Source organism: Rutidosis leptorrhynchoides, chromosome 6, assembly GCF_046630445.1.
Source record: "Rutidosis leptorrhynchoides isolate AG116_Rl617_1_P2 chromosome 6, CSIRO_AGI_Rlap_v1, whole genome shotgun sequence".
Lineage (NCBI taxonomy): Eukaryota > Viridiplantae > Streptophyta > Magnoliopsida > Asterales > Asteraceae > Rutidosis > Rutidosis leptorrhynchoides.
Window position 1 is genome coordinate 94,851,952 of NC_092338.1, and position 22,992 is coordinate 94,874,943.

At 36.2% G+C, this 22,992-nt stretch overlaps 1 protein-coding gene and 1 long non-coding RNA gene across 2 annotated transcripts; one reads left to right on the plus strand and one right to left on the minus strand.

The window, feature by feature from the left end:
- The first annotated feature begins 346 nt into the window (after positions 1 to 346).
- LOC139851479 (protein HEAT INTOLERANT 4-like) lies at positions 347 to 1,847 on the plus strand. The gene is made up of 5 exons (XM_071840544.1): positions 347 to 519; positions 764 to 813; positions 1,028 to 1,092; positions 1,356 to 1,394; positions 1,642 to 1,847. The coding sequence occupies exons 1-5, from the start codon at positions 377 to 379 to the stop codon at positions 1,738 to 1,740; spliced, it is 396 nt and encodes a 131-aa protein (XP_071696645.1). The 5' UTR covers positions 347 to 376; the 3' UTR covers positions 1,741 to 1,847.
- Positions 1,848 to 16,955: 15,108 nt separating this feature from the next.
- On the minus strand, positions 16,956 to 17,713 carry LOC139853254 (uncharacterized). The gene is made up of 2 exons (XR_011761322.1): positions 17,328 to 17,713; positions 16,956 to 17,240 (listed from the first exon to the last, which is right to left on the minus strand). It is a non-coding gene; the product is annotated as an uncharacterized lncRNA (long non-coding RNA).
- Between the last annotated feature and the right edge of the window lie 5,279 nt (positions 17,714 to 22,992).

Here is a 22,992-nt window from a genome sequence, read left to right on the forward strand (position 1 = left end):
GGTTTAAAGTAAAATAGATTATTTAATTAGTTTCATTAGTTAATAATGTAGATTTAAATATCGTTAACTCATAAATATTAAGTAATCTGGATTTTTCCACTTGGAACAATTTAGCTGTAATTAAGGTGCTATTCATTCACATGTCACTTTCTTAAACTCTTATTTATATAAATATATAGGTAGATGACTCATATACTTGCACATGGGTAGATTTGGGTGGTGGATTATTTTGCAGTTTGAAAGCTGCATTGTGCTTGAAGTTACTTGTTAAGAACATATATACGGAGTAATTGAAGTCACTCTAATGTAAGATATCTTGTATGTGCTTTTTTCGGTACAGTTTCAATGCCCATTTCCACCTTCTGGTAAGGTTGCAATGGAATTCAAACTAAAGGGGGGTTCGTATGAAGAAAAAATTGTTCCCATGAAGGATGTGAATTTGGGTTGGATGCCTTATTATTTTCCAACAGCTGAAAGACATGAATCTCCTCTAATCTATATGCTAAGCTGTGAAGATAGGTAGGTTGTCACTTTTGTCTACTACTTTAGCTTCATTCTATCTATATTATGTTGTTCCCTGCCCTTTTGTAATTTTTCTTTTTTATGTGTAATCATCTCTCTAATAGTTACACTAGTAGTTTCTTTAATTTTTAATTTGATTGATGCTTGTGCTTGCTTTGTTACTTATTCTTGCACTCTTTGACAGTTTTCTTATCTTAAAAAATTTGGTAGCTAATGTTGTTTACTATCTGATTTTATACAGGGAGGTTTTGGGAGATTTAAAATCGAAGGGGGTTACACACTTCACACCTTGTAAGTAAAAATTAGCAGGTTAGCATAGAATACCTAGATACAGTTTGATTCGTTGCTTAAATAGCTATAGTTGACTGCAATATAGAGAAAGGGTTTAATTATTATTATTATTTATTTATTTATTATTATTATTATTATAACAATAATATGGTCATCATAATTTGAATGATGATACGGGTGTGTTAACATGGAACATCTGTTACTGTTTCTATAGACATCTTTAATCCTCTTAAGGAAGACCATACAGAACAAAGAACATATGTTCACATCCAGTATCCTGTAAGTTGGTTTCTACCCTTCTTATATGTTCCATTTCTGTAGTTTTCGCCCTGATCACGCGTGGCATTAATTTATTATTTTTAAATAATTAAAAATCTACTAAAATCAGTTACACCTAGCTACAACCACATATTAGTGAGTTTTTTTTTTTTTTTTAAACTAAGAATCGACTGATTTAAGTGTTAGATGTCCGTAACCTAACTTTTGACTTGGGTTGGGGTTGGCACTAATTTGCTTTATTTGTTTTTCTTGAATTTCTATAGGTTGACGTTGAGTTTGATTGGGAGGTATGTACGGTTGAGGTGAGTCTTTGCTCTTCTTATATGCTTTTTTAAGTGTTGATCGCTTTCTGAAAAGTTGGTTCGCAGTCCTTTGGACTGTTGTAACAGCTTTGGATGGTTTTTTTATAAAACGGTTGCCTGTAGACAATCCGATCCTAACCTGTTTCCGCAAAACTGTGGTCAACCCACACATATTCGTGTTGACTCATTTGCCTCCTTGAGTTTCAGTTATCGTACAATCATCTAAACACTTAAAAATATTTTCTAGGAATTCGTGGATGTTCTCATTGCTACAAAGCGTTTGTCTGAAGATGAGAAGAGTGACTATATGGTAGACATACTCGAGCATTCATGCATGCTTTGTTAATAATATATTCAACCGTGTTCATTTAAGGTATAACTGTATTATTTATCAATATATGATGATCTCGTTGTAAATAGGAATTTGTCAGGGAGAAGGTTAACGAAAGGATGAGAGCTAATGTGGAGGTAGGTAGTTTTGTCAATATATTTGTTCTTTTTTTTTTTAAATAGTACACTTGGTTATGGTTATTGCAGTTTATAAACATATTAAAGACAGATAATATTTTGGTTTATCTAAAATATTGATTTTTCCACTATTAGTTAGTTTGTAAGCTACTCGATATTAATTATAGTTTTATTGTATCTTACTGGTATCTTATAGGCAAGGAGACTTAGAGAGAGAGTGAGCCCAAGCGACATTGCTGTATTTGAGAGCATGAGGTTTTATAAATTCTACCCAGTTTCCACACATGATGTCCTCCTTCTTAACAAGGTTGTATTGTATTCAGTTAACCATATATTATTATTATTATTATTACTATTATTTTATATTTTATATTTTATATTCTATATTATATTTTTTTACGGTTTGCTCATTATTTATTTGGACACCTGCAGAGATCATTCATAAACAGGTTTTACGGGAATGCACATCAAGTACTTTAGGATGAATTTTTTAATATGGTTGCAACGAGTATGATTAAGTGAGCATGAATTTTATTTATTTGGGTTTGTACTTTTTGACTTGGTCAACCCACTATGAATTCCATCTTTTGTTTTGACGCTAGGAGTGTTATCTTTATATGGTTGCAAAGCAACCTGGTCACAATTACTTACTCAAAGTTGTAAATTGGAATGGGTGACAATATGGCTATGATATGGACTGATCATTATTATTTTTGATCATTTATTATTTTTAATGATATAAAAATGTCAAAATTCAGAGTTTTTAATGGTAAAGTTCTTGGGAATTCACCGAGGGTTGTTTGGATGAAACTAGCTGGAGCTGGAGTTTATGGGCTATAGCTTAATTTTAAAGCTGGTAGCTGGAGCTTATAATTTTTTATAAGTGTTTGGTAAACTAGCTGGAGTTTATTTTCTAGTTCATAAGCTCTACTTTTTTCCATAAGCTACTAGAAGCCGTGTACCAAACATACCTTAAATATGGTAAGTTGACTACTTTTTGTCATACTGGTAAGATGAGTATCGTATCATCCTGGTCATTTCAATAAAACTGCTAACAAATATTTAAATGATAAAGTGTTGTTATAATCTTAGAAATTTGCAAGGTAACAGTAGGTTGCAGCTTAGGTATATAAAAGATTCGCAAGGTGTTATTTCACGTTTAACTTTAATGGGTCAAACTTTCTTAATTTGCTGACTATTTTAAAAAATATCCAGCATTTTGCTAATTCCATGGTCTTGTTACTGATCTAGGGTGAGAAATAAAAGAAGGCAATGGCCAATTCATGACGATCTGATTGAGATGTAATGTGTGATGACTCGTCTGAATCCACTTTGGACGAATACATCATTCATCGATTTCACAGTGAAGTACTCACCTCTACATGATACGTTTTGTAAACATTGCAATCTTTTGAAAAGGCACACCATAATTGAATATCAAATTCCAAGGTTTTTGACGTTTGATTATTTCTACATATTGACAATCACCGTAATTAATAGTTTACAATACTACATCCGTTGATAATGCAGTCAAAATAAGATACATGGTGATGATTTTGTGAATGCAACGTTTTCTCGAATAAAGCATGTATGACTCCATGCACATAGCTTGTATCACATATAAGCAAACAGGAGAAGACTTCTATTAACCTGAGAATAAACATGCTTAAAAGTTTCAACACAAAGGTTGGTGAGTTCATAGTTTTAATGTTGCGCATAATCGTATATAAAGGTGGATCACAAGTTTTCAGTTGTTTCATCCAGAAACGTTTATCAAAATATTCTACGAAATTGAGCACCCTGGTAACTAAACTTAACGTATATATAATTTTTACCCTTTGTATAATCATCTTAATAATACACGCAAACCAACGTTTACGCTTCTCAAATAGCATACGTCCGTTAAAAGGCTAGTGCTCTAGCTCGGACGGGGATATCAAGCCCTATGGATCCATATATAACTACTCGCGCCCACCAGTTCTTATAACCGGCAGTTACTAGTTACCAAAGCTAAGGGATTTTCGGTTCAAACTCGGTGTAGAATTTAATATATACTTGTATCAATTGCTTTTAAAATAAAGTGCATGTATTCTCAGCCCAAAAATATAGATTGCAAAAGCAATTAAAAATGGAGCAAATGAAACTCACCTTAGCAGCACATAAATTCATTCATCGAAATGTGACCGAAACTCGGAATGCAAAGTAACCTTAGATCTCAACCTAGAGAACATATGTTGGTCAATACATGTCTAACAAGCTAGGTCAGGTCATAGTGTATCACAATCCTAATGCTCGAGACCGACATACAAAAGTCATCTCAAAAGTTAATCTGACACAATATGATCTTTAAATCTATACATGTCTATTAACATAGTACAAGTCTTGATAATTGAACGAATTTATAGTTTATCAAATTCAAAACATTATTTATTTCAGGAGCTATGTTATATTTGAATTATCATGGCAATCGAACATACTTTACTATTTCACATAGTTTTTCAATACTTGTAAAATCAGATTATAGTGTTTATAAAGGTTTAAAACATGATAAGACAGCCAACTTTGATAATTGTTCAACAAGACGAGACATGCCTTATATAGAAATTTATTTACTCGATTAGTAATATTTGAAAATCCGATTTATCAATCTTATAAACAAGTTGTTTAAATATCAATTGCAGATTCAAAAGCAATTTCAATTAATGTTAATTATAATTCAGTTGACCATAACTTTTAATCCGTTCCTCGAAAACACACGATTTCTAAATGAAAAGTTATTAATTTTTCGCCAGCTTTCCAAAAACATGCATATCATATACTTTATATCAGTAGCATATATATCAAATTCGTGATTCATCATAAACTATCTAACGACAAAATTAAAGCATACAAGCATATGCATAAACATATATACTCGAGCACTAGACCTGGATACACTATTAATATATAAAAGATAGGATATAAATGCTTACGTATCAATATTGTGATTCAATATTGCAGAAAAGTACGTAGACGCAACGGAGATGATAAACACTAGTTTGACCTTACGAGCTATACCTCCAAACAATACCCATAACCTCCATAGCTATAACCCATAATTTCCTTAGCTCTATCCCGCTCGAAAAACCCGTTTTGAATTAATTCGCTCATGACCTCGTCGTAGTATTTTATGTATAATGTATAATACTAATAATAACGCTACCTACTAATACTAATAATAATAATAAGATTAATATTAATAATCTTAATATTAATAATAATAATAATATATATATTTATTTATTTGAGCGAAGTATGTGAAGAAATGAATCACAAATCGAAATGCGTTCAATTTATAAGAGATGTTCAGCCCACCTACCCCCATGCGATCGCATGGGATTTTGCCTATATGGCCATGCGATTGCACGGCCTGAAATTACAGCTCACATGTAAGACCCAAATATTTATTGTACATAATGTATTTATGGTGTACGATACGTGTATGAAGTGTACGAAGCATGTACGTGTTGCTTGCTCTAACGTCGAAGGAAACTGGACGTTGTCTGAAGTGACAAGGTGTGTACGTATCTTTTCAACCCCAAATAAAGTTTGAGTTAATGTTTCAAAGCCTTACCATTGGAAAGAAAATCTTATTACGTTTCCAACGATATTTGATTCATCGAAAATGGAGCTACGGTCAAAAAGTTATGGCCAAAACAAGTTTCTGAAAACTGACATGAAGGTTGGAGCGGCGCTCCACCTTATGGAGCGGTGCTCCGATCGAGTCTGATGCAATTTTCAGCATTTTTAAAAGGTTTAAATGAGGGGTACTTTGGTCTTTTCATTTGGGATCGGTTTGGGGTCATCAAAACTGATCTAGAACTACATTGGAGCTCATTTCTCACCCACACAAACACTCTCATCCATATTTAGAGAGAGAGGAAGAGTTCTAGAGTGAGAGAGCTTGATTTGGAGAAGAAGGAGTCGAATTCTAGCCAAAGCTCGGGTTTTAAAGTTGTTCATCTCGCTCCTAGCTACGTTTTGGTAGTATTGGTAAGTTCTAACTCCGAATTTCATTTGTTAGATTTGATATTCAAGTTAGGGTTTGAGATTGTTAGTTGTAAAACTCATTTGGTCGATGAAGAGGGTTTGTGGAAACTTGCTATTTTGATATTTGGCGGGTTTTGAGTTGGTTAATGATTTAACCATGTTTAAGGCTTGAAAGTAGTGTGTAATCACTAGTATTAGTGATTATTGATGTTTTGGAGACCATTAGGGTTCTTGTGGTTGACTAATTTTGACTAAAGTCAAAATTAAGGTTTGGTGATGATTATGACCCAATTGCCGATTTAATAAGGTTTATAAACTTAAAATGGATTAAGTTGAAGTATAAAACCGAGTTAAATATGTTTTGGTGTCAAAACTTGCTAATGGCGTGATGTTGACTTCTTATGGGTCAAATTAGGGTTTAAGTGTCATTTTGGGCAAGATAGGTGTTTAACACCTATGATTGGGTTTGATTGGCATATTAGGGTCATTCTCACTTGTGTTAGTGATTATTGGTTAGTTTGGGCGCGGTTTGTGCTTGGAAGTGCATTTGGGTCGAAATTGCAGTAGTTGTCAATTTGGGTTGATTTGTATATCCACCTTAATTGTGTTACTTGTTATGTGATAAATGGAATAGGTACATTCCATCGGCGATTGCGGATTATTCGGTGGCATTCTTCAAGGCGACAAGGTGAGTGGAATAGTTATACATGTATGTATATAATTTATTTGCTTGTGCGCGATGTGCACAATAGTCGGGTTTTGGTGCACATCGATGCGACGATAGCCGTTTAGACACCTTTGGGAATAGTGTCAAAATAGCCGGATTTTGTGCACTACATGCGACTTAAGATTTTGGTCCCGATATATTTATTGTAATGCTATTATTTGACAATGAGTCATATAGCCGTTTTTGTGACCATTGAGGTGTTGCATAGCCGTTTTTGCACACATTAATTAATGGTGTCACATAGCCATTTTTGCTACCATAGTTGTGGGACATAGCCGTTTTGTCCAATTGATAATTATGCACATAGCCGTGTTTGTACATATGGTGGTGAGTAATAGCCGTGTTTTACTCCCACTTCGTTGCCCGTATAAATTGTTGCACATAGCCGTGTTTGTGCACATGATTGTGAGTAATAGCCGTGTTTTACTCACACATTGATCAAGTGATGCCATAGCCGTTTTTGGAACACTTGGGGGTGATGCCATAGCCGTTTGTGGAACACCTCGGGGGTTAGCATACCATAGCCGTGTTTGGGCGCTAACGGTTGTTATGAACATCGATGACTTGTTTCGCGAAGTCATTCCCTTGCGAATAATTGGTTAACCATGGTATATAGTTGTTGTGTAGCATTTAATTATTATTATGCTAATGATGTTGCTAGTTGTACGATTTTGATGATACTAGCTTTGTTACGAGATGATATGCGAGATTATGCTAAGGTTTATGCTAGTTGTACGTTTGATGTTACTAGCTTGTGCGAATTGATACACGAGGTAATTGTGGTGCGTTTGATGTTACTAGCTTTTACGCTTGTTATACGAGTTTATTGTGGTAAGATTGTTGATGCTCGTTTCTTATGCTTTAACATGCGGGATTAATGTGTGGTTTGGGTAAGTGAGTGCAAGTAGGTAAATTATATATGTATGTGTGTAACTATTGCACTCACTAAGCGTTAGCTTACCCTCTCGTTGTTTACCTTTTTATAGATTTGCATGGATGCGGTGGCTCGGGTAAGCATGAGACTAGTGGACTCGCGTAGTTGCTTTAGAAGGCTTGCTTTTGGATTAATTAGGATTGGGTAGCGTATCCCCAATCGCCATGCTCGGCTCTTATTTTGTGTTTAAAATTGTGGGGTTGAAACATGCATTTTGTACTTAAAGGGTAATTTGGGTTGATGTGGGCCCCGCCTCGTAAAACTTATTTTTTGAATGGAACGTGTTAGTTTTTCACATATGAATATGTTGTGAAAAGCGTTTTGTCTAATTACGTCGGGAAGTGGTCAAACATTTTTATGTTTTTGACTTTTTGGGACAGCAGCCTGTCCAGGCCCTTTTGCGCGCCGCGCGGGGTCATGGCGCGCCGCGCCATTTGCTGCACAAAGAATTTTTTTTTTATTTCGCGTTATTGGTTGGTTAACGGGTTGGGTTGTTACAAGTGGTATCAGAGCATAGTCTAAGGGATTTAGGTGACTTGAGATAGGTGCCTAGACTTAGACTTTTGTGTGTGCTAAATTTGTTGCAGGACTTGTAGGATTACGGGTCGGAATGGGTTTAGTTAGTGCCTTGTTTATAGGTTGACTAACGTTTATATTAGTAATGCGGATATTATTAATATGCTATTGTGCCGTGATAATGATTCTTGTGTTATGTTTTGTTTGTGTTTGCGGTTGCATATATCATCAAGCGAGGCGGTCGTTGTACTAACGAGTCGATACGGCGTGTATGCGTAATAAGGACTTGTAAACCTTATTACGGGTGCAAATCGTGTCTAACAAGTGATGTACGATGAATGTTTAGCAAGATGGGGCGGTGTTGTGCGTGTGATTTTATACGTTCGTGATCTAATCGCTTTGCATTCCTTAGAATGGCGACGGGAAATGGGATCGAGACGAACGACGCTGAGTTTAACGCTAGAGTTGCGGCCGCCGTTGCGGAGCAAATGAGTGCGTTTCGAGAAGAAATGGATAGGAAGTATTCCGAACTTCAAAGTAGTGGTGAAATGGAGCGTTGTCTTAAGAGGTTCATGAGGACTAAACCCCCGATGTATGACGGGAAACCGGATCCTTTGATAAGCACAACTTGGATCTCGGATGTCGAAGGGTGTTTTCGTTCTATTGATTGCCCTCCCGAGAAGAGGATAAGACTCGCTACTAGTTTGTTGCGGGGTAGGGCGAGGGATTGGTTGGATGGTAAGATTGATCTTGTCGGTGGTGAAACGTTTATGGCTTTATCGTGTGACGAGTTTAAGAAGGAATTCTTCGAGGAGTTCCGAACTTCAGCCGATTTGTCGGAAATGCGTAATGAGTTGCGAGATTTGCAACAAGGTTCTATGGATTTAAATACTCTCAAGACGACCTTTATGGCGAAGGCTCGTTTTTTCCCGGAGTATTTGGGGAATGATCATTTGTTGATGCAGGATTTCTATCGAACCTTGAATGATGACTTGAAGAGTAAGATTAGTAGAGTTCAAGCGAAATCGTTTGCGGAGTTATTCGCCGTGGCAAGAGGTTTCAAGTCATATTCGCGATCGAAGGTTGGTGAACCTTCAAGTGAGAGAAGGGTTTTTTCTTATGGTGCTCCAAGTAAGAGGACTAAGGGTCCGAGCGTGAGCACGGGTGGTACACAGACGGGTATATCGGATTCTAGTGCGTCTAGGTGTTACAATTGTGGCGTGAGGGGTCACAAGTCTTGGGAATGTTCGGTACCAAAGGGTGATGGCATGGTGTGCTTCATTTGCCAAAAAGAAGGACATCGTAAGTCGGAATGTCCCAAGTTAGCGGAGATGGGTGCGACAAGGAGACGTTAAGGTACGTTTTGTTTTAATAAATATGTCCTTTGATTATTTATTAAGTGTCGTTTGAGTTTGGTTGTTAAATGCATTGTGTTGTGCATGTTAGTGTTAAGGGTGACGTTCCTAATGGAAGTACCCTATGGTGGCGTTTGATTGTTGAGCGAAGGGCGTAAGACTTGGTGCAACCAAGCATTCCTTAGTATTTGGGAAATGTTTCTACCAAGCCATGGAAATGGGTTTTGGTGTTCGGTTGTTAAGCGCGTGTTCGCTTTTGTGTTGAAGTTGATGAACCATGAGGTTCGACGGGTGGGAGGAAACTCGAGAAATCGAGTGTTGATCTCGATGTATGTTGGTAAAGGAGTCTACGTGATGCGACATTAGGTGCCTCTTTTATACCTACTAGCGTGGTGTTCGACTCCGATTGTGTTGCGGTTACATTGTACCTAGGGTACCGAGGAGAAACCCTTAGGTACATGAGTGACTAGGTGGAATTTGACAAACTAAAGCAATTAGATGATTGCGGGGGTATGGTTTGTGTAATTGTGTTACACTTTTCGTTCGAAGTGTTTAAGGATTGATTGAAATCCTTCGGGTGCTCAAGATTAGAGCAAGATATGGTGATGGGTCGTGTGAACCCAATTGTTGGTAAAGTCTACTTTTGGTAGCATTGTACGAGTTATGGATATGGAACGTAGTTCCAAGTGGGGGAGTTATACTCCCGCACGAGGGGACCTTAGGGTGAGAATTCGAATAATGCTTATGGTAGATCCGAAACTTGTGTTGGGACCTAGTTTGGTCGATTTGTGGTAGAGTACAATTTCGGTTAAATTGTACTTATGATTTTGGATTTGAATTAACACCGGGGTGGTAATGTGGTAAATCTCGTTGAGAGATAAAGGACGCGTTTGGCAAGCAAGGTGAAATCGCTCGGTTAAGGGATGTGTGTGTGGCGGATTCTCTTTTAGAGAATTTTTGTTTTGTGCCTATGTTCGATATAGGTGGTTCTTGCTCGATTGTGTGAATGGTTAGTGGTATCCGTTAGGATTCACTATGGTGTAGCAGAGCGCGATGTTACGCTACTCGTTGTTCGAGGCCAAAAGGGCATTGATTGGCGAAGCATGACCTTCGGGGTCCGCTGACTTCGTCATGGTATTGTTGATTGGTGAAGCATGACCTTCGGGGTCCGCTGACTTCATCATGGTATTGTTGATTGGTGAAGCATGACCTTCAGGGTCCGCTGACTTCATCATGGGTGTAGTGTTATATCGGTGAAGCATGACCGTTGACGGGGTCCGCTGACTTCATCCGGTGTTGAGTGATCTATCGGTTGTTTTATACACCGATGGTGGGATCGTGAGGACCATGTTGTGTGATTAGTGATTGTGATAGCCGTGTTTTGCTCACATGTTGTTACGGGTGTGACAATAGTCGATTTTGGACACCTTAGGATTAGCGTTGCCATAGTCGTTTTGGGCGCTTTTGGTTTTAGCCGTTGCTTATGATGTTAGGATAGTGGCGTATTGGTTGTATTGCGCACTACAAAGGATGTTTAGTGGTAAGTGTAATCCGTAAGGATTCGTGTGGTTCGATCTTCAACGTTCGGATTGTTGACTTTAGGTTGAGACTTGGTCGCTTTTAGCGTGGTCCTTGGTAAAGGTACGCTAAGGAATTGATATCTCGGTTCGAGATTGGTCGAGTTTTTCCCGATGTGAGGGATTGAGCAAGGTTTTAGTGCTCGGTTGGTGGATTTGATAAATCGCGGGTGACGATTTAGTTGTTAAAGGTGATTCATTGGGAAGAATTGTCTAGGAAAGTTCGGATTGGGACTTATGATTGAGGACCGTCGAGTAGGTCCGGATTGGTTAAGTGGAGAAGATCACGAGGACGTGATCGAGTTTAAGTGGGGGAGAGTTGTAAGACCCAAATATTTATTGTACATAATGTATTTATGGTGTACGATACGTGTATGAAGTGTACGAAGCATGTACGTGTTGATTGCTCGAACGTCGAAGGAAACTGGACGTTGTTTGAAGTGACAAGGTGTGTACGTATCTTTTCAACCCCAAATAAAGTTTGAGTTGATGTTTCAAAGCCTTACCATTGGAAAGAAAATCTTATTACGTTTCCAACGATATTTGATTCATCGAAAACGGAGCTACGGTCAAAAAGTTATGGCCAAAACAAGTTTCTGAAAACTGACCTGAAGGTTGGAGCGGCGCTCCACCTTATGGAGCGGCGCTCCGATCGCGTCTGATGCAATTTTCAGCATTTTTAAAAGGTTTAAATGAGGGGTACTTTGGTCTTTTCATTTGGGATCGGTTTGAGGTCATCAAAACTGATCTAGAACTCCATTGGAGCTCATTTCTCACCCACACAAACACTCTCATCCATATTTAGAGAGAGAGGAAGAGTTCTAGAGTGAGAGAGCTTGATTTGGAGAAGGAGTCGAATTCTAGCCAAAGCTCGGGTTTTAAAGTTGTTCATCTCGCTCCTAGCTACGTTTTGGTAGTATTGGTAAGTTCTAACTCCGAATTTCATTTGTTAGATTTGATATTCAAGTTAGGGCTTGAGATTGTTAGTTGTAAAACCCATTTGGTTGATGAAGAGGGTTTGTGGAAAGTTGCTATTTTGATATTTGACGAGTTTTGAGTTGGTTAATGATTTAACCATGTTTAAGGCTTGAAAGTAGTGTGTAATCACTAGTATTAGTGATTATTGATGTTTTGGAGACCATTAGGGTTCTTGTGGTTGACTAATTTTGACTAAAGTCAAAATTAGGGTTTGGTGATGATTATGACCCAATTGCCGATTTAATAAGGTTTATAAACTTAAAATGGATTAAGTTGAAGTATAAAACCGAGTTAAATATGTTTTGGTGTCAAAACTTGCTAATGGCGTGATGTTGACTTCTTATGGGTCAAATTAGGGTTTAAGTGTCATTTTGGGCAAGAAAGGTGTTTAACACCTATGATTGGGTTTGATTGACATATTAGGACCATTCTCACTTGTGTTAGTGATTATTGGTTAGTTTGGGCGCGATTTGTGCTTGAAAGTGCATTTAGGTCGAAATTGCACTAGTTGTCAATTTGGGTTGATTTGTATATCCACCTTAATTGTGTTACTTGTTATGTGATAAATGGAATAGGTACATTCCATCGGCGATTGCAGATTATTCGGTGGCATTCTTCAAGGCGACAAGGTGAGTGGAATAGTTATACATGTATGTATATAATTTATTTGCTTGTGCGCGATGTGCACAATAGCCGGATTTTTGTGCACATCGATGCGACGATAGCCGTTTAGACACCTTTGGGAATAGTGTCACAATAGCCGGATTTTGTGCACTACATGCGACTTAAGATTTTGGTCCCGATATATTTATTGTAATGCTATTATTTGACAATGAGTCACATAGCCGTTTTTGTGACCATTGAGGTGTTGCATAGCCGTTTTTGCACACATTAATTAATGGTCACATAGCCGTTTTTGCGACTATAGTTGAAGGACATAGCCGTTTTGTCCAATTGATAATTATGCACATAGCCGTGTTTGTGCATATGGTGGTGAGTAATAGCCGTGTTTTACTCCCACGTCGTTGCCCGTATAAATTGTTGCACATAGCCGTGTTTGTGCACATGATTGTGAGTAATAGCCGTGTTTTACTCACACATTGATCAAGTGATGCCATAGCCGTTTTTTGGAACACTTGGGGGTGATGCCATAGCCGTTTTTGGAACACCTCGGGGGTTAGCATACCATAGCCGTGTTTGGGCGCTAACGGTTGTTATGAACATCGATGACTTGTTTCGCGAAGTCATTCCCTTGCGAATAATTGGTTAACCATGGTTTATAGTTGTTGTGTAGCATTTAATTATTATTATGATTATTATGCTAATGATGTTGCTAGTTGTACGATTTTGATGATACTAGCTTTGTTACGAGATGATATGCGAGATTATGCTAAGGTTTATGCTAGTTGTACGTTTGATGTTACTAGCTTGTGCGAATTGATACACGAGGTAATTGTGGTGCGTTTGATGTTACTAGCTTTTACGCTTGTTATACGAGTTTATTTTGGTAAGATTGTTGATGCTCGTTTCTTATGCTTTAACATGCGGGATTAATGTGTGGTTTGGGTAAGGGAGTGCAAGTAGGTAAATTATATATGTATGTGTGTAACTATTGTACCCACTAAGCGTTAGCTTACCCTCTCGTTGTTTACCTTTTTATAGATTTGCATGGATGCGGTGGCTCGGGTAAGCATGGGACTAGTGGACTCGCGTAGTTGCTTTAGAAGGCTTGCTTTTGGATTAATTAGGATTGGGTAGCGTATCCTCAATCGCCATGCTCGGCTCTTATTTTGTGTTTAAAATTGTGGGGTCGAAACATGCATTTTGTACTTAAAGGGTAATTTGGGTCGATGTGGGCCCCGCCTCGTAAAACTTATTTTATGAATGGAACGTGTTAGTTTTTCACATATGAATATGTTGTGAAAAGCGTTTTGTCTAATTACTTCGGGAAGTGGTCAAACATTTTTATGTTTTTGACTTTTTGGGACAGCAGCCTGTCCAGGCCCTTTTGCGCGCCGCGCGGGGTCATCGCGCGCCGCGCCATTTGCTGTACAAAGAAATTTTTTTTTTATTTCGCGTTATTGGTTGGTTAACGGGTTGGATTGTTACATCACAATGCATGTAGACACTTATATCTCATATGATTAATATAAATAATATTATTTAATATATAATATATTTAATCTTTAGAATTAATTAAATATTATATTATATTCACGTGCATAGTTGACTTGTAATTTTTACACCGATGTGTTGTACGTTGACCCTCGACTTCAGTACCGGTTCCGGTTTTTCGAACGCATTTTCGTACGCTTAGAAAACTGGTACTTTACGTTTCGTGTAATGTACCTTTATCAATAATAAGACTCAAATCAATGAAAAATTATTCACTCAAAGTGTAACTTATTCATTTGAGTGTTTTGGTCATTTGCTTCTATAAATCGACGTCTCGTTACTTACCAATATATATTATAATAATACTATTTTAAATCCAAAACGTTTTACGACTAAGTTAATATTATATTTTTGTGTATATATATATATATATATATATATATATATATATATACATATACATATATACATATATACGTATATACATATATACGTATATTTTCCAATCTAATTATAATGGTTCGTGAATCCTCAGAGTTTGGTCAAGGTTAAATGAATGTATGAATACAGTTTACACTTCTTGAGATTCAATTTAACAAACTTTGCTTATCATGTCGGAATAATATAAAGATAAAGTTTAAATTTGGTCAGAAATTTCCGGGCTATCACATAATGTAAGCATATGAGAACCTCTAATATTCACATAGACATAGTACATTATTTGGCTCAAAATAGTTTTGAGCGTTTTTATCAAAAGAAATTCTTGATGGTTAAGAAGTATGTAGCTAAAATTATTCGTTAATATTTTGTCACCCTTCAAATGTTCGAGAAGCACTTAGCTAACCTTTAATGGTTACGCAGGAGCTCAAAGCCTAGTGTAAATATAATCAAATGCCCATTGACCTAGCGGTATCGAGTGAGCCCCTCCAATCAAGTGGTTATGGTCACAAATTGTAGAACGAAAATTTGTTCGAACATGGATAAAATTGTTTGAATTCCTCCAATTTTGTTCGAATTAAGCTTATATGTATCTTTCCTTTGTGTGTTTGACATAAAAGAAGCTCTTGAAACTAGCTTCTAAAAAATGAAGAGCTTATGAGAAATAATTTTACTAATATACCCTTTATTATATTATAGTGTATATTTTATATATAAGTCCTTTTAATTCATTTCACAAGTATAAGGTCCAGTTCAAACTACTTTATCAAGCGTTTAGATAAAACAATAAACTCCAGCTTTCACCTTGAAAATAAGATTCAGTTTCAACTAGCTTAATCCAAACACGCAAGTTAGAAAAACACATAAACATGATCTGTTATGATGGTTTATTTGATTGAATGTATAAAGCATAATACACTAGTTTACTGAGCATTGTTGTCTAATTCAATTATGACACATGTAATTGATTTATTATCTCGGGTCATTGAGCATGTGGTATCGAGGTGACGCTTCCAATCAAATGATTGAGGGTTCAAGTTATGTTTAGGACATTCTATATACATATTTCGTGGTTTATTCGTCTAGTGGTGTGTGTGAGTTTGTCCTTAAAAAAATGAGTTATTATTTCATTATATATAACCAATCATTTTACACTCGTTCCAATTTTCGCCGTAACCTTTTCCACTGGTGTAAACTTGAAATATAGATTTTAGGGTTCTTTGTTGTCTTCCGTATTTAAAGGGAGTGATACTTACACACCACTATTTTATCTATACACACTTAACTTATTATTATAAATAATAATATAAGTTCAACTTCCTAAATTAATCTAGGATATAATTGTAAGTTTTTAATACAAAAGTGTGTATGAATCAAAAATTAGTGTGTGAGTAACTGAGTAGTGAGTATGGATGGCAATGGATCGGATATGGATCGGGTGAGGCCGTATCCATATCCATAGCCATTTATTTTTTTTTACTTTTCATCCATCCATATCCATATCTATATCCGTCGGGTGAAGCGGGTTAATGGATAATTATCCATATCCATTGGAATTTATTTTATTTTTAACAATTATAAGCGGTGGTTCACTATATACGATCAAAAGTAATATTTTTAATAGTTTATGCGACCGAAAGTCACATTTTACTAATCTATATAACAAATATTCAATAGATAACCTATTAAATGTGTAAAGATATCGACATGTAAGTTGCTTACTTTTAGTTACATGGAATCACATTTGAACCACCAAAGTACGATAAATACATTTGATTATTTAAACAAAACAAAATATAAGAAAGTTATATTTTTAGAAAAAATATAAAGAAAGATGAATATGAATATAATTAATGAAATATCACCACATAAATTATACTAATTTGAGTGATAAATTTATATATTTAGTTATTTCGAGTGAGAGCGGGTTCATCCATGGATGAAATTTTTTTATCCACATCCATATCCATATACATTTAGATCGTCCATATCCACGAATAATCGAGTGGATCGGATGGATATCCACTGGATCGAGTATCCATTGCCATCCCGCCAGGTTAGTATCGTCTACCATATTTAAATTATAGATTTTAAGCTCCCGCGGTCTACATTGGAGGCCAAAAACAATGTTTCCTATAGAAGAAACCCACCAAATCTATATCATAAGAGTCTAATGCCTATGAACTACCATCATCGTTTATGGAAGAAAATCTTACAGCAACACCAGATGATTCACACTAGTGAATCAAACACACAATCTGAATCAGAATAAGAAAACGAACCAGAAATAAGAACAACACACCTTTTATTAATCAGCAACAATTGTTCATCAACAAGATGAACTTAACAGCTTATACAATTAAAACTATGAACTATGAATTCAGAGAGAAAAACGACTGAGTGAGATTGAGGAAGACTGAATAATGAAATAAAAACACTAATATCTTATACAGAAAAAAGAACCACACATTGACTTGTTGACCAACTTTACAAATATAGCAGATTCAGTCCCTCAAGAAATGGAAACCAAGCCCAACTATATATGTCCCATCTTTGTATCATAGCAGTTTGGCCCTCACCAGGTATGTTAACCAAAAAAGCCTTATAAATGATCCACAAAGGGCTTGACTCTTCAACATCTTCTAGATTTCATTTTTTAGCTAGCACAACTCACTCAGCTTTATCACCAATCTTCATCAACAACATTGCCTGCAAATGCTAATCACATACTAAGTAAAAGCAAATACAAACAATAGAATTAGATTGATAACAAAAAGTGATACTTTGAACATTTACCTCCTATGTGACAAACGAGACTGATACCACTATAGCAAGATGTGCAAATTTTTGATCATCTTTCCTTACAGCAATAATAACATAATTGAGACGGGCTATCACACGCAGACGTAAGATGTCCGGGTTGCCCACAACGATAAGACGCTCTTTTTCCCCGGAGACACTTCCCAAGATGCTTCTTACCACACTTAGAACATGAGCGTGCGTCTTTGGATCACTCTTGGCCGGAGACACCGTAGAATTAAATTTTTGTGGTGATCCAGATTCGGACTTACGCTTCTTAACATAATTATCTTACAAAAATAACCATTTAGTTAAAACTCACATTGTCTTCCTAAACTTGGTGGTATAACATCAACTAACACAAATTCGAAGATAAAAAAGTGTTGGTGACATCTTCTAACCCAAAGCAACAACCTCAACCCAAAACCCACTTGTAAGTTTCTAACCAAAACATGTTCAACACTAAAAATTCGTTTTTAAAACCAAATCATAACATAAACAACTAAGATGATGATCTCATTAGAGATTTAGGTTTATTTTTGTTCACCTCCACTCTTTTTTTCGGATGAAAGAAAATGAAATATGCTTACAGATTTTTCCATAGATATTCATGTTCCAATTTTCATAATACACCCTCCTATAACACCCTAAATTTACATGAAGTCCTTCTAAACATTTTAGCAATAGCCCTTTGTTAATTTGACCAACAAATTATGACTTTCTTAGGTTAAACATAGAAATAAAGAAACAAAATAATACCTTATATTTTTGAGGCGTTACATTGTTTGATAACTCATAAATGTTACTATTATTAAATCGAATTAAATCAAGTAAAATTTCAAATTAGGCAAGAGAACGTTCATCTTCAAAAACTTAAACCGATTCCCTTAACCGCAAATACCTCCAGGTTTGACTAATTGGCTGGGTGTCTTTAAAGTTACCCACGGGTCAGCCCTATCTAAGGATCTTAATATGTGCTAAAGTTAATCGTCACATTATAAAGTACATATTTTTAATCACCTTGAATTTTAATTAATCACCTTAGATTATAATATGTCAATAACTATTGTTCTTGTTAGGCTGATGAAAGGAGCACAAGGGGTTCTTATTTTGTTCAACATATCGAGCCAGCAAAATGCGTGGATTAATATAGTCGCATCTTAGAAGATGGTGCAGCGATGTTAGGAGGTTGTTTATTTTTATAATTTTGAAATTTTAGGCATTAATGGTATCTATGCATTACGTTTGAATTTTAGGATAACGGATGACTTTCCTATCATGATTGCGGGTATGAAAGTAGACAAAGTCCCAACTGTAGCAGCGTGAACTATGCCTTAAATAGCTAACAGATTCCATGTTTCTACGCCCTATTGTGAAATATGTTCTCTAGCTAATCATAACATGGAGATGTGTTTTGGATTCTTGTGTATATCATTATATAATTTTTAAACATAGGTAATAATGAGTTTTTTTATAAATATATATTGACATTTTTTTATTTTTTATTTTGTTTTTCTTTTTAAGGGCTCCTTTCATTGGTTCAGATATTCCGCAATTTGTTAATAATCAGCTCCCCACTAGTTTATTAATAATAGTAGTATTTTGGTCAGACGAGTAGCAGCAGACATTATTCGACAGTGATTTTAGCACACACATGTAGGTTTATCACTTCACCGTCCAATAATGTTTGCTACTATTCGTCTGACCAATATACCACTATTATGAATAAATTAGCGGGCAGCGGAATATTAACAAATATGTAGTAAACAAAGAAATCAATACTTACATAGCTTTCTGCAAAAAAAAGTTCTATTAAAATATTAAGTTGTAGTTATGCTAAGGGGAACATATGTGGAATATCTAAACCAATGAAAGGAGCCCTTAAAAAGAAAAACATAATAAAGAAAATGTCAGTCTATATTTATAATAAAACTCATTATTACCTATGTTTAAAATTTACATAATGATACTCTCAAGAATCGAAAACACATCTCCACATTGTGATTTGCCAGAGCACATATTTCACAATAGGGCCTAACAACATGAAGTCTGTTAGCTATTTGGGACATAGTTCCTGCTACTACAGTGAGACCTTGTCCGCTTTCGTACCCGCAATCATGATGAGAAAGTCATCATTCCTAAAATTATAAAACTAATGCATAAATAACATTAATGCCTAAAATTTCAAAATTAAAAAAAAAAAAAAAAAAAAAAAAAAAACAACAACTTCCTAACATTGCTGCACCATCTTCTAAGATGTGACTCTATTAATCCACGCATTTTATCGGCTCGATATGTTGAACAAATAAAAACCCCTTGTGCTCCTTTCATCAGCCTAACAAGAACAATAGTTATTGGCATATTATAATCTAAGGCGATTAATAAAAATCTAACGTGATTAAGAATATGTACTTTATAATGTGACGATTAACTTTGATGCAGAGTAAGATTCTCAAATAGGGCTAACCCGTGGGTAACATTCGTTTATAGAGACACCCAGTCAAACCCGGTGGTGTTTGCGGTTCAGGAAAGCAGTTTAGGTTCCTACAGATGAACGTCCTCTTGCCTGATTCGAGTTTAAGTTCCTGAAGATGAAAGCAGTTTAAGTTCCTTATTTGACTATGATGATGCTAAGTCTTTTGTTTCGTGACTTTTTGTAAATTTCTACATGTGCCTTTGTGCAAGTTAGAACAACCACTAGAAGTAGAAATAGCCGATGATAAAATAGCCAATGATAAAATTGTTGTGTGTGATGTTTATAAGGCTGATTCTAACCCGATGTCAAATTTCATCCGTCAAGTAAGGTAGCGAGCCTGACATCTATTAACACGGCGTGACTTTTTTACGGTCCTAGGCGTGAGTCACTTATTCGACGAACTCGGTGGAGGCGTGAAAGATTTTTCCAACCAATCATATAATTACTATTATTATATATTTGTTTTTGTATCTTTTCCCCCTCAATTCCAAATCAGATTTTACTGCATCATCTTACAAATATTTGATACAAAAGTTTGACATTTTGGGTTAAAGAAGGTCAAATACAGTCACAATTAAAAAATCACTTTTTCACCAAAAAGTGCACAATTTGACTGTGACATTACACTCAGGGTTAGAGGAATAGTCTAAAGGTTGTAGAATTGTAATTGATGATGAAGAGTTCAATATTGACTTAATTCACATGAAAATGGGAGAGTTTCATGTGATTGTAGGTATGGACCAGTGGGGTTAAAATAAAGGGGTTATTCAATGTCATTAAAAGATGGTGCAAGTTCGATCTCTGAACGGGAGGATTGTTACCATTTATGGTGAACATAAGAGATGTGCAATTCCATTTTGTACTTATTTGAAACCTAAGAAATTTAAGGCTCATGGGTGTGAGGCTTTTCACGCTCTAAGTGGTGGATAATTCTAAGCAACTTAAAGAATTGAAGGACATTCTTATGGTGAAAGGTTTCTCAAAAGTATTCCCAGACGAATTACCGACAATTTCACCTGATCCTCAAGTAGAATTCATATATCGACCTAATTTCGCGGGTTGCTCCAATTGCTAAGACTTTCTTATTCTATTTGTAAAGAAGAAGGACGGGTTGATGCGAAAGTGCATCGCCTATCGAGAATTGAACAAGGTTACGATAAAGAATAATACCCTTTGCCAAAAATTGATGATTTGTTAAATCAATTGCAAGGAGCTAATTATTTGTCGAAGATGATCTTGGATATGGTTACCATTAGTTGAAAGTAAGGGAGGAAGATATACCGAAGACGGCTTTTCGCACGAGGTATGGGCATTACGAGTTCGTGGCCATGCCATTTGGTTTGACTAATGCCCCCGCAACGTTTATGGATCTAATGAACAAAATGTGTCGTCCTTTATTAGATAAGTCTGTTATTGTGTTTATAGACGATGTCCTTATATATTCTAAGAATGAAGACGATCATAAAACTCATTCGAGGCAAATAATTAGAGACTTTATGCAATGCAAAAATTATACACCAAGTTATTTAAGTGCGAATTTAGGCTCTGAGAAGTCCAATTTCTTGACCATATCATTAATGAAGAGGTTATCCAATACACCTGGCAAAGTAGACCCAAAGCCTCAAAAAGGGGACCATTATGTTTACTTGAAGACCCAAATGGGTCGAAGCACATAATAGGGAAAAATGGTCCATTTTAAAAACTCCTTAAAGCCCGACTTCTTTTGAAAGATTAATGGGTCCTAGACTTGACCCAATTGGGTACTAGACTTGATCCAATTGGGGTCCTACTAAAATTAAATCGAGGCGCATTTTTCGAGCTTTTTTTGACGGCGTTTTTGACACGCAATTTCTACGCGCCATTTCAACGCGTGATTTCGAGGCGTGTTTTTGACCCACGTTTACCGACCCGCGTTTATCAACACACAATATTCGACGCAGGTTTTTCGCCTCGCGTCTACAACGAGCAATACCTACGCGCGATGTCGAGGCGCGGCTTTTTTCAAAGCGCGTTTTTTGCTAGCGTTTTTCAAGGCGCGTTTTCAACCCGCATTTCACGACGCACAGATTTTAATGCGCGCTTTTCGAGTGGCATTTTTTAGGCGCCTTTATTCAGGGGGCGTTAAGGCGCATTTTCGACCCGCATTTTCGACACAATTGACCTGAGTCTTGACCTAACCCAACCCGGATCTCGACCTTACCCGTTCAACCCATTTTAATTCTGACACATTTAGACCCATGACCCGTTTCGACTCCGACCCGTTTTCCAGGTATAGTATCCAAGTGGATCCATCTAAGTTACAAATCAAAAATCAGTTCTGGGGATAGTGGTTGATTACAATTTCCGTTTTCGTTTTCTGTAAGTTGGTCAGGATATATAGCAACTAGTAGTGTAATTCATTCAGTTCGAGCTAGTGATCCTCTATTCAATTTGGAATTCAGGAGCACATATCATATACACTAAATCAACGAAAGTGATGAATCTACATCTAGAAGCAACAATACAAATTACAAACCGACATTGGACGACGTCACAAGCATCTTTCGAAAGTGGACATATGGACCGCCGGAATGCAAAATTCACCCGAGGGTATCCATTCAATAATCAACATGTGTCATCCTATACCGCTGGTCCCACAAGTCCATGAATCTATACCGCTGGAAAATGAGCGGGAATAAATTACTCGACGGCACCACCGGAATTGGTAAATTGACCCGGCCGTACAAGGTTTTAAATTCTTGGTTTGCTTGCTAGCTTAGTTACCCTGTATTTAACTTTGGTTATCTATCTTTAACTTTTCATTTATTTACCTCAAATTAACGCGGATACAGTAAGAGGCATCTATATCTATATCTATCTATCTATCTATCTATCTATCTATATCTTTATATAAAATAGAGTTAAAATTAGCAGATATGTCATTAGGAACTTAATTTCAGCTAAATGCTACATTTGGCAAATCCACATGTCCTTTCATTATTAATTCTAAAATATTATTAGAAAAAACGTTAATTAATTAAATTAATGATATCCCGTGGAATCTTGAAAAAGTCAAACCATATCTCCATCTCTTCCCTTTTTTATTCAAGACTTTACCCAATTATACCCTTAAAATAACGCATCCAAAATTATGGAGGAGGAATCACTTACGATTATCAAAAACGACGATCTTATCTCCAACTCTTT